Source organism: Acipenser ruthenus, chromosome 42 (genome assembly GCF_902713425.1).
Source record: "Acipenser ruthenus chromosome 42, fAciRut3.2 maternal haplotype, whole genome shotgun sequence".
NCBI lineage: Eukaryota > Metazoa > Chordata > Actinopteri > Acipenseriformes > Acipenseridae > Acipenser > Acipenser ruthenus.
This window is the reverse complement of record NC_081230.1, coordinates 859,012-871,965: the sequence shown is the minus strand read 5'-3', so window position 1 is coordinate 871,965 and position 12,954 is coordinate 859,012. Positions and strand designations below refer to the sequence as shown.

The window sequence follows — 12,954 nt, the reverse complement described above, 5'->3', positions numbered from 1 at the left end:
ACAAAGATGTTTGTTACTCTACAGTGTAAGTGTTTCTGACAGACAAAATTCAGAAACTACGCCACCAAGTGTCAGAAACTACACCAACTACGCCACCCAGCTCCTGGTCCAGGCCTTGGTACTCTCCCGCCTAGACTACTGCAACTCCCTCCTGGCTAGCCTCCCTGTGTCCGCCACTCGTCCGCTCCAGCTCATCCAGAACTCTGCTGCCCGCCTGGTGTTCTCTCTGCCTCGCTTCGCCCACGCTACTCCACTACTCCGCTCGCTCCACTGGCTCCTGATCACCACTCGCATCCAGTTCAAGACTCTTGTACTAGCCTACAGATGCCTTGACCAGACTGCACCCAGCTACCTCCAGACCCTCATCTCTCCCTACACCCCCACTCGACCTCTCCGCTCCGCCTGCACTAGAAGACTAGCTCTACCTCCGCTACGCTCCCCTGCCTCCAGAGCCCGCTCCTTCTCCACCCTTGCTCCGCAGTGGTGGAATGACCTTCCTACAGATGTCAGGACTGCCCAGTCCCTGACCACATTCCGGCGCCTCCTTAAGACTCACCTCTTCAAACAGCACCTGTAGAACTCCTCTGTTTGTATCCTGGGACACTATCACTCTTCATTTAAATGTGCTTTATTTTGCTCTTATCTGCCCCCTATTTTACTGCATTTAATCCTGTACTTCAGAATACTGTAATCTGCCAAGTGTTTAACCTGTAGTACTTTGTATTTAATCATATCCTGATGTAACTATCACTATTATCTGCTGTATTATTGAATTGTGGTTTGTCACACTTGTACTTTGCTTGAACAAAAGTTATTGTATTTCTTGCTCTTATTGTATTACTTGTATTGTAACACTTGAAATGTATTTGCTTACGATTGTAAGTCGCCCTGGATAAGGGCGTCTGCTAAGAAATAATAAATAAATAAATAAATAAATAAATAATAAATGAGTAACCTGGGTAGCTTGATTTAGACGCCTCCAGTGGTCGCTCCTGGCATGGAATATTTTTATTTTTTAATATATATATATATATAGAGAGAGAGAGAGAGAGAGAGAGAGAGAGAGAGAGAGAGAGAGAGAGAGAGAGAGAGAGAGAGAGAGATATTGAGCTCGAGTGCGAGAAAACAAACACATTGTACATGATCTTAATCCTAATAAAGAAATAAAGTGGTAGGTATTAATATTTACAATTACTAGATCCACCCCTCACCTTCCCTTTAACAAAGAACACATGCAAGCTATTGTAATACAAAACAACGGAATTTGTTACAATACCAACAACCAATAGAAATAATTAAAAGAAAGCCAACTCCCATTGAATGAGGAAATCAATATATTTTTCAGGAAAGGTTTAAAAGTCTACTATATATTTAACCTAGATTGGAATTGTTTGGACAGATTCTACAAGGAAAATGATTCAACAGCAATCCAATTTGAAGTCCATGTGTACAGTATTTTATTAGTTCAGGACTGACACGACACATATGATTAAAATAGACTTACTGTATGAATGTATATTTGTTTTATCATTTCTGTTCTCTTAATTGTAAAAGCTTTGGCAATACCGGAGGACTCTTGTCATATTAATCAATAATAATAAGACACAGCGAAAAACTTAGCAACTGCATATACTGTTCTTTAGTGAAAATGATTGAGAAAAACAGGTAATAATAAGGCACAATAGAGTACTACTAAAAAACTATACTCAGGCTAACGGTTGCAAATTTATTGTTCACAGCTCACAGTTACCTGATAATATGAACAGTACAATTATTGAAATTGAAAAAAAGGAATTGACCCCAACTTTGCTAATAATCATCTGCATACCTATATCCAAAGGCTATGCTGTGATTCATGAAGTATTTATTCTGAACTAGAGGAAAGAAAGGGACCATGAAATCATTAGCCTTCTGTCCCTCAGGAATGGTATCGCTGTTTTCTGGGTATGTAGCATCTGGATGGGCATCCATCCACTCTTCTAAAATCCTGAAAAAACAGATTATTATTTAGAACAGGAAGGGTTTCAAAGCAGATCTGAAGATTCATGGCTGGTTTCACAGACCCAGGTTAGTGCTAATCTTGGACTACTTAATGTTAATTTAGGTAAGGAAATCCAAGACTAGTGCTAATCGGGGTCTGTGAAACCAGCTGGTAGAGTTCAACACAAGCTCCTCCATGACGTAAAGGTTACTTGTAGGGCTCAAAATGTAACAAAAAATAAATAAAAATAAACTCATCCTGGGATAAGTACCTGCAAAGAAATTCTGCTTTATTTTACTGGAAATGTGCTCTTGAAATACAAATAAAACCTTGGTCTTTATACAACCTATTGGACATTTTTAAAACCACCTTATGTCTCCATGAACAACAATGAACGGGGTTAAAAACTCATGCTCGCCCGTTCGCCTGAGGTGAACTAAAATTGTTGAGGACTAGTTGATATCTGTGTGTCAGTAGTCCTCTTGGCGAGTACCGGTAAAGAAAGTGTACATATCTACTCATGTTTAATGCAGGAAAAGTCAATATTATAATGTAATCATTTAGTAGTACATGCCTATTCAGTTGAAGCGGTAGCTGTATAGTAGTATTTAGTATAGTACAACAAATCCAATTGTGATTGGTGCATTCCTCAAGCTTCATGATACTCTTTTTTTTTTAAATGGCGCATTGGTTGCAAGATCAGTGACATCGATGACAGATAAAGCCATCAAAGCGGGGAATTTGCTTTATCCTTAAGAAGAATGGCGCCTGGCGGTATAGTAATTGCAAGTGTGTTTTACTGGAGTTATGGCTGAGATAAAGAATACAGTATACATTTCTTAAATAAAACGAATTAATAAACAGGCTAGAACACCATAGGCTACTCTCAGTGGCTATCACAGTGCTACCGAGGTGCAGGGACACAGCAGATAGTTAATAAAGCCAAGGTGCGTTTTTTGTCCAACTGAACAATTAACGGTATTGTGAGGGAGCCAAGTGTGCAATGCATTTTTACTATTTTATATGTATACCCTGATGTTTTTTATCCTGTTTTTATTAAGTCAGCAGAAAGCCGATGTTTATATTATGTGTTCACTTAGGCCACCGAGTTCATTGGTACTACGGTACTGTATATTGTATAATAATAATACTTCTTGAAAACAAATAGTTCCTGACGTGCAGTGGGTTCTGTGAGCGTGAGTGCACAGGGTAAAGCAAAAAAAAGAAATTAAGAAACTAGGCTAGGTTCTGTAAATGGCACAGGAGGGGAAAAATAAAAACAACAGCCCTGCTGCAAGTGCATAATGCATATTTCCCACAGTCCACTTACTAGGTCCCAGAACATGATTGTTCTCTTTCAATTCAAAAATAGCCATCAACTAAATGGGTATCGCTGTCAGGTGATAGGATTTGTTGAGCTTAATATAAAAGCTGCCACTATGCCTCCGTAGGTCTGACGTCAGCGCCCCGCCCCTTGGGTGCTGAATAACTAGACAGAGCGCAGGAAGCTCAGTCTCTTTTTGCTTCAGCATTGACACAGGATTGAGCGTAAAGTATTGTTGTTCGCAACTATCTTTATTATTATTATATTCTACTCAATGATTGTACCCTCCATTGCTTTAATAAGCATGGTAAGCAGGCAGCTGCCCCTTCCCCCAGTTTATTTCACTGTTTTTTAGAATATTTTCTGAACTTTACGTTCGCTGAGTGCAGGCCGCAAATCACCGGGCTTTTTGCTCTCTTTACTCGGCTCAGCCCCCCTAAGCACTCAGCTGAGTTGCTCATGTTTTAGAGCTTGTTTTTTCACAAAACTCGCTCAGATTTTCAGCTTGCTGACTCTACTGAGTCTGCTCGCTAATTTGTGTATTAGTAATTTAAGAGAGTGTATTACTAATGAATCTGTTGTTGTATTTGTGTTTTTTCTTTCTTCACAGGAAGGAAACAATGAGTAGTGGTGCATGTTGTTGGCCCTGGGCCTACTTCAACACAGCAGGAGCAGTCTCGAGGAGGCCAGAGCTCTGCTCTAGACACAGCTACACACAGCTCTAAGGCACAGTTTACTTGTAAACAAACTGTGTATAGCTTAGATCACCCAATCTAATTTTTAATCGGGTTTTCTAGGGTGATTCGTCCCCAAACGTTTCTCACCACCTCCTCACAACAACATCAGTACATGAGAGGATGGAGAGGGAGTTCAGGCTGCTGTCTTGCCTCAATTTTTTGGATCAAGAGTCTCTGATCAGACACCCATGTGTGTCCGTGCACCAGACACTTGTGCGTGTCTGTTCACATCCGTGCATCACACTGGACCCCTGTGCACTCCGTGCACCCCGTGCTTCCGTGCACTTCCGTGCCTCCATACACCCGTGAAATTGTCTGTGCACTATGCCGGGATTTCACATCTGCGGCTCGTGCAGTTGCAAGATGCCGTCAGAGGACCCACACAAGTTCTGCGTCTCCTGTTTGTGGCCAGAACACGCTGCCTCAGCTCGACCTCACTAATTACACAATCCGTGCAAAATTTCAGAGTGTTCTAAGACCCGGTCCTGCAGGTCAGTTGGACTGGGATTTCCCTCTAGTAGGGCATCCCAGTCAGTCTGTTCCCCTTTCAGGGGTGACAGCTCGATTTCCATCCCGGCAGGTCCTTCTCCAGTGCCTGAGCGACACTCTTGCTCGCCAGCACAGAGAATTGAGCAGCGAGCACACTCCCCTCCTGTGAGGTGCTCACCCCCTCATAAACAACAGCTCTCCAGGTCTCCTTGGAGAAAACGCTCTATGAGTGGCGAGAAGATCTCGGCCCTCATGGATCCTGGTGGTTATGGGGCAGCAGACCTTCATGATGAACATGATGCCTGCCCCTGCCATTACCCAACCCACCATGTTGGCCAGTAGGCTGCCCCCTCCTCCAGTTCTGGCACCAGCCCTTGAGCCTGAGCCCATAATGGGCTATATGGAGGACATACTCTCCCTACAAGCATTCCAGGGTGAGGAAGATTTTCCCCCTACCTGGATGAGACAGTTCTTTCAGCTTGCTGGACAAGTTGGAGCTGGAGTCAGAGATCACACCAGTGCCCGGGTTTGAGGCAATGGTTGAGAGAGTGGCTCTCCGCCTCGGGGTGGAGTGGCCACAGGACCAAGAGCCCCCACGCTCTTGGTTCCATAACAAAGTGCTTACGAGCAAGAAGACACTACACTACACTCGGAGACCCAAAGGCAGGAGCTGAACCAGGTGTCCCAGGCGGTCACCAGGTTAGCCCAGCTCAGAGCCAGAGCAGAAGGTCGCTGCCTAGCAGCTCTTGTGGTCACCAGATGGCAGCTATGGCTGTCCCAAGCCAGGGTCCCAGAGCAGGTCAAGGCTTCGCTCTTGGATGCTCCTATAACCCTGGGCCATACTTTTGCTCCAGCGAAACTTAAAAAAACTGGGATACCTCGAAGCAATATGCACAATTGCTTCCGCAGAAGCCTGCTCTACCAGCAAGGAGTCCCCCCAGTGGGGCTGGCAACTTCCACAAGGCCTGCCCACGCTCGCAGCACAATTGGCCACATCAGCAGCCCTGGAACAAAAGGGGCAATGGGTGCCCTAGGAGAGGCGGCAATTGCCAGCGAGTCAGAGGTCCTGTGACTGCGCCCCCAAAGCAGCCCAAGGCTCAGCATCCCTGAGGGGACACAGCAGCTTCCAAAACCCCTTATCCTCCCTCCAGTTACTCTATGGGCAATTCAGCACCAATGACATTTGGGTGCTCAAGATTATACAGGCTGGTTACAGCCTTCAGTTCCAGTTAAAACCACCCCCCTTTCGGGGGTTAATAGTAACTGCAGTGAAGGACCCACTTCAACACACGTCTCTCAACACAGAACGGCAGGTTCCGCCCTATCTTGGATCTGAGACTTCTGAACACATAGCCCAGGCCATCCGGCCAGCCAACTGGTTTACCACCATGGACCTGAAAGATGCGTATTCCCACATACCCATCAGGCCCGGGCACTGGTAAGTACCTTTGCTTTACTTTCCAGGGCAGGTGTTACGAGTACTGCGTACTCCCCTTTGGCATGTCCCTTTCTCCCCGCACTTTTTCCAAGTGTATGGATGCCATTCTGGCACCCCTGCGGGTACAGGGCATCCGACTGATGAATTACCTAGACGACTGGCTTGTCTGCACCCAGTCACAGGAGCAAGCATTGACGCATACGGCATTGGTCACAGACCACCTTCAGCGGCTCGGTCTCAGGGTAAACCTGCAGAAGTGCTGCCTCATGCCAAGCCAACAATCGGATTTCCTGGGCCTTCACCTGGACTTGTCATCCATGAAGGCCACATTGACAAATCAGAGAGTTGCCACAGTCTTGCCTCTCCCTATTCAGGTTAGAGAAAGAGTGAGCATGGTGCTGTGTCAACGCATGCTGGATTTGATGGCTGCTGCCTCACATGCCCTTCCCTTGGGTCTACTCCATCAAAGGCCTTTCCAGGCCTGGTTCAACTTGTTCGCTTCATCTGCAACGAGGCAGACACCGCAGACTGTTGATATCCCAGTCCTTCTGGAGGACCCTGCATTGGTGGAGGATCCCCTCCAAACTTTGTCAGGGAACAATCATGGGTCCCATCTTCCAGAAGGAAGTGATCACCATGGATGCCTCCAACCATGGATGGGGCACAGTCTGGAACAAGGTGAGGACCTGCGGAATGTGGACAGGGCCTTGGGCCTCAGCCCACATCCACGCCCTAAAACTCAGGGTGGTCAGTCTCAGCCTACGGCATTTTCTTCTGGTGATCTGGAACAAGCATGTACTGGTGAGGTCTGACAACACCACAGTAGTGGCGTATATCAACCACCAGGGTGGCTTGAGATCCCCAAGCCTTCACAGCATTGCGGTTCAGTTGCTGCTGTGGACACAGCCCCAGCTGGCTTCTCTTTGAGCCGTCCACTTGCCGGGGCGAATCAACCACGCAGCAGATCACCTCTCCAGAGGAGGTCCCCTGGCCTCAGAGTGCCGTCTCCACCACAGGGTGGTAGAACGCATTTGAGATATGGTGGATCTCCTCTCTCAGGCTCACAAACTGCCAGCTCATGCAGCTATTGGTTGGCTGTGAGTCCCTTGGACTGGTAGAGACTGTGAAAGTCATGTAAAATTATGCTGTCAAAAACAAAGGTTATTCAAAATGATGTAGACAGCATTCAGAACTGGGCAGACACATGGCAAATGACATTTAATAGAGAAAAGTGTAAAGTACTGCATGCAGGCAATACAAATGTGCATTATAAATATCATATGGGAGATGCTAAAATTGAAGAAGGAATCTATGAAAAAGACTTAGGAATTTATGTTGACTCAGAAATGTCTTCATCTAGACATTGTGGGGAAGCTATAAAAAAGGCCAACAAGATGCTCGGATATATTGTGAAAAGTGTTGAATTTAAATCAAGGGAAGTAATGTTAAAACTTTACAATGCATTAGTAAGACCTCACCTAGAATTTGTGTTCAGTTCTGGTCACCTTGTTACAAAAAGGATATTGCTGCTCTAGAAAGAGTGCAAAGAAGAGCAACCAGAATTATCCGGGTTTAAAATTATTATTATTATTATTAATTTCTTAGCAGACGCCCTTAGCAGGGCGACTTACAATTGTTACAAGATATCATATTATTTTTCCATACAATTACATTATACCCATTTATACAGTTGGGTTTTTTACTGGAACAATCTAGGTAAAATACCTTGGTCAAGGGTACAGCAGCAGTGTCCCCCCACCAGGAATTGAACCCACAACAGTCAGATCAAGAGTCTAGAGTCCTAACCACTACTCCACACTGCTGCCCTGAAAAAGGCATGTCGTAATGCAGACAGGCTAAAATAATTGAATCTATTCAGTCGAACAAAAAAAACTACACGGCTATCTGATTCAAACATTCAAAATCCTAAAAGGTATAGACAATGTCGACCTTTTACCTGAAACATGTTTATTTTATCTGTTTTGTTCTAAGGTTATAACTGTGTTTATTTTTGGGACTAGTAAGTTTACACCAGGACTAGCCAGTTTCAAAGGACTAGTACCACAATTGTGTTAGTTTCTAACCCTTAATAAACATGCTGATTTGTGAGAACATTAGTTAACCCTTTGCAGTCCTATGTTGGACCTGGTCTGACATTGCAATTATTCCTTTCCTGTCCGACATCATCAAAAAAGACACAAAAAACGGGTCTCTAGGCGTTTTTTCTCTGGAAAAAGCCGAGAAAACCATTCAATTATTATTATTATTATTATTATTATTATTATTATTATTATTATTATTATTATTATTATTATTATTTATTTCGTAGCATATGTGAAAACTATAGCGAACAAAGTGTGGTTTGGGGCTGGAGATGCAGTACTGAGTGCCCTGTTGATATGCAGTGCCTTTTAAACCTGTTTGACTGTGAAAAAAAAATACTTTCAAACAGCGCGTCTAAAATAAACTGCACGCGTGAAAATAAACTGGACCTGATGCGCCTGAGACGTGCTGAATAAATGGACCGCAAAGAGTTAAAGGTAGCTCCTAATGCTTCCCCTATATCTACTCCTGCAGTTCTCATACATACTTGTCGACAAAGCTGTGATGTACCATGAAGATAGGATCATTTACAGCGGTTGGAACGTCACACATGGTTCCATTCAAATAGTTGTGCACCAAGTTATGCATAGCAGAATTCAGCTGTCTGAAGTCCTGGGGAACATCATACCCTGAAAGATTAAGTCAGAAAACAGACATTGTATTTGTATATATAATACTAGTAATCTTTGGCATGTTATCTTTTTAGGAGAAAATAGCAAGTGGCTTCCTATTTAGTACCTTGGCATTAATATATATATATATATATATATATATATATATATATATATATATATATATATATATATATATATATATATATATATATATAGTTTTTAATTAAAGGGTTGCTTTTATATTGTTATTTTTTAATTTATAGTGCCCAGTTATTTAATCAATTTAAATTGTGCAATTATTTTATTAGGGAGAAAACGGGTTAAAAAATGGCCGATTGCCCCCCCCCCCCCAAAAAACCCCAGCAGATCCTATTTTTTGTTTAAAAAATGCATTCCCCACACCTCATATGAAGGACAGTATAACTTTATGTTGTGGGGTTGTAGGGGCACCTTAAATTCTTCTTGCATATTTCACCCTGGATAAGGGTGTTTGCTAACAAAATAAATACAAATAATAATAATAATGTTTCCTTGTGCATACCTTCAAGAGTGTTTCTGAAGCTGTGTTTTACACTTCTGTTATATTCTCTCACGTCATATTCTGAGACTTCAATTGTTTTCTGTACATCACTAGATGTGGGTAGAGTATTACTAGTTGGGTCTCCACCAGGGTTTCGTAAAATAGAACTTTCCTTTAAATCCTGTATGCAGATGATTCCCAGAGAATTATTATCCTTATCGCAGATGGGCTAATGAATCAATAAACAAAAAAGTAGATTAAAACAGATGCACACATAAGCATACATAGAACATGCACCAACTGTACCTAACAGTAACTGTAGTCTTGCAAACACCAGTGTTTGATATATATTGTAATGCAGAACTCCATGCAATTGTGTATCTTGATTCTGATCAATATATTCTATTACGTACAGTACCAGTACATTCAACATTTAATTGGTGTTTTGCGCTATTATTTACCTTTTTTGGCTGTAGGGTAGCTTCATCTGTTCAAATGTAGGTTTTTTTTTTTTGCTTCAGTTATTCCTGAAATATGCGTCCATTACATTCACAGTAAAATGGAATCTGGAGTTTCTAAACTATGCAGGGGCAGGGTCAGCCTTTTCCCGGTGGGGGTGGGGGTGGGGGTGGGGGTGGGGGCTCAGTTGGGCTCGACTGAATATTGGAGAGGGGCTGCTCTATACATCTTGTGGTGTGCAGATATGTGTGTGTGTATATATATATATATATATATATATATATATATATATATATATATATATATATATATATATATATATATATATTGTAAGACAGCAGGGAGGGGGTTAAATCCTCACTGCACAGAGAACGTGTGCAGAATGCGCAGTGGGCTTAGTTAATTGGTTTGCTTATTGTTTAATTTAATTTGTTAATTATTGTATTGTTTTGTTTTATTGTTTGTAATCCCTTGCACCCGGGCGTGATTAAAAATTAGAACCGGGTGCAGGGTATTTAAGAAGTGCAGCCAGTGTTCTCGTGGCTGCTGAGTAGAAGGAAGCAGGAGAGGTGCTCTGCTTCTGAGCAGTCTGGAGAAAAAAAAAGGTACAGTTTAAACCTGTTCGGTTTTGGGGCAGGTACACGGCTTAGCCGTCCTGCGAGTGAGTCAGGTTCCAGTGTGTATAGTAAGCGCTCCACAAACGGAGTTAGGAGGTTGTTTGTGTTTTGTTTGGTTTGTAATTAAAAATAGCGCAACCGCGCGTTTAAAATCCATTTCTGTGTGCTGGGTCGTAGTTTTTAAAGGGGCCCGAACCCGAGTGAGTAGCAGCTCTTTCACTATATATATATATATATATATATATATATATATATATATAACAATATACATTTAAACGTGTGTTTTTATCTGTTATCCTCAAAAGTAGAATAATAATATATACACAGAAATACATGGTTTTAAACTTTACCGAGTGCAGCTCATTGGTGCAACACTTATTCACAATCAATAGGAAAAACAACTAAACCAATAAATAAACGAATAATACTAAATAAATATTAACAATAATACCAATAAAAAACAAAACATTGGTTAATACTAGCTAATGTACTGTATTGTTATATTTTAAAATATTTGCACATGCGAAGAAAACGAAACAAAAACACACATAAACTAAGCAGACCTACAACTTATTTGCCCTAGCCGATCGGGCATGTAAATAAAATGAAACCACACTCAAAATACATATAATCTAATTATTAAAATAACAATGAACTTCAACCTAAATCGTCATGTGACGTGCTATGAGAGTATGACTCATCCGGTGCTCGCCCAATTATTTTATTATTATTATTATTATTTTATAAAACACAATTCTAAATACAGAAATCTTGTATTATATTTGGTCAATAACAGTCTCTGTAAGTTTCATCGTGTGAAATTCAGCAATTTTAACATTTTTGGAACACACTTAACTGTGGCCTTACTGAATATATTGCTTTCCCATTCTTTAGTGTTGCAAATTAAGCATCTGTGGCGCTGCAGCTTCCCTGACTTTCTAAAGCACCTTTTCCATCATGTAAATCTCAGGGTATCGGAGATCAGAGTATCGGTACTCTGTGTTACTGGTATTACCTCCGAGTCCATTTTTGTAAAAAAATAATTTTAATACCACCATTCTTTATCCATGTCAACAGACTAACTGTGACTTGACACACAAATAAGATCCTGCGCTGTTTTGTAATGCACTCTGGGAGTTGCAGTCTATAGCCTACACTGCTGAAGTAAACCTCGCAGCTGGGACAACAAAGTACCAACTACAGGCAGCTTAATGTAGCTGACAACCGCTCTCTAGTTTGGAAAGAAAACGGGGAGACACTCAGTAATTAGCGTTGTGCACAAAGTAGAGGTGCCGCTTAAGTTTTTATTTTGTTTTCCTGGTTTGACCTTGCACTGGGAGGGGTGGCTACGGGGGGGCTAAGACATATCCCCCCCCCCCCCAGCGCTGCCCCTGGCCTGGCTCACAAATGTTTTCGAACACATATTAAAATTGGTACATTGTCATTTCTGTGCTCCACACAACATATGCATTCTATTTTGAACTACTAATTGAAATGTGTACTAAACAGTATATGTTTTTTACCCAGATGGTCTTCCTAAACTGCATGTAAACCAAGGCACTCTATGAGACAAATACAAAAATCCTACCTTCCACTTAGAAAATTGGGACTGAGGACTGATTAATCCTGTTGCATTACTCTCTCCAAAATAATCATTGTTGCAGATATCACAGTGATCTGTTTTGGTCCAGTTCCAGTAAGGAATAAAAAAGCTATCATCGCTAGTCATCTCTCTCACTTCTCGCTCAAAGAAAAGCAAGAACATTCGGTGCCAGAAGGGGAAAGCCGGACCTTCATGTGCAACGTTCCTCCCTGTCCCTTTGAGAGGCTTGGCGGCATAATAATGCATCCAGATGTATACGTCATACAGAGAGGCATTAATAAACTTCAATGTGCTATTTATGGAGGTATCATTGCTTGTGAGAATGGAGTATTTACTACTAATATTTGTTTTTGAATACTCTAGGTATTTGAAGAACTTTGTTTTCTCCTCTTCTGTCAAGCTGTGGATCTCTTTTCTTTCAGTCGTGTGAGTAATGTTACAATGATGGCCTTTAAATCCATGTTTACACAGGCCACAGTCAAACCCATCGAAATTGCCATGGCACCTGCAGAGGCTATGGTAGAAATGAAAGGGCCATTGCTCACGGTAGTCTATATAGTCAGTAGTTTGAATTGTTCTGTATGAATCACATTCGCCTCGCCCTGCTCGCACCCCACAAGGAGAGCCTTCCCATTCTGGGCAGCAGGTCTTGGTGTTGAGGGCTTCATCCGTTGTGCATGGTTTGGGGAAATGAGCATCCAAACTGTTTGGCAGCAGCAGCAACAACATCACAAACTGTAACATTTTGCCTTAGATTTATAGCATAACCAGCTATGAATATAAAAGGTAAGTTAAATGATACTTCTGTGAATGGATTGCCTTTTAAACACATCAACAACCAATAGAAATAACTGAAAGAAAGCCAACTCCCATTGAATGAGGTGATCAATATTTTTTGTCTGCTTTCAGGAAAGGTTTAAAAGTCTAAATATTTAGTTTAAAATAAATATTTATCATAGATTGGGATTGTTTGTACAGATTCCACAAGGTCAATAAGCCGAAAATAAGTAAACTCGACAAGTCTTAGTTAGCAGTCCACGTGTACAGTATTTTATTATTTCAGTATTAC

At 41.8% G+C, this 12,954-nt stretch overlaps 1 protein-coding gene across 1 annotated transcript; it reads right to left on the bottom strand.

Annotated features, from left to right (window-relative positions):
- Positions 1 to 1,433: 1,433 nt before the first annotated feature.
- LOC117414288 (tyrosinase-like) lies at positions 1,434 to 12,695 on the bottom strand. The gene is made up of 4 exons (XM_059011656.1): positions 11,871 to 12,695; positions 9,228 to 9,435; positions 8,560 to 8,701; positions 1,434 to 1,987 (listed from the first exon to the last, which is right to left on the bottom strand). The coding sequence occupies exons 1-4, from the start codon at positions 12,627 to 12,629 to the stop codon at positions 1,810 to 1,812; spliced, it is 1,287 nt and encodes a 428-aa protein (XP_058867639.1). The 5' UTR covers positions 12,630 to 12,695; the 3' UTR covers positions 1,434 to 1,809.
- Positions 12,696 to 12,954: the final 259 nt, after the last annotated feature.

Excerpts from the sequence above, each read along its gene's own strand:
- LOC117414288 (XM_059011656.1), bottom strand. The coding sequence starts at position 12,629 with ATGTTACAGTTTGTGATGTTGTTGCTGCTGCTGCCAAACAGTTTGGAT. Across the intron at positions 9,436-11,870 it reads CCCAATTTTCTAAGTGGAAG|CCCATCTGCGATAAGGATAA; the intron begins GTAGGATTTTTG and ends TTGATTCATTAG. Across the intron at positions 8,702-9,227 it reads CTTCAGAAACACTCTTGAAG|GGTATGATGTTCCCCAGGAC; the intron begins GTATGCACAAGG and ends TTAATCTTTCAG.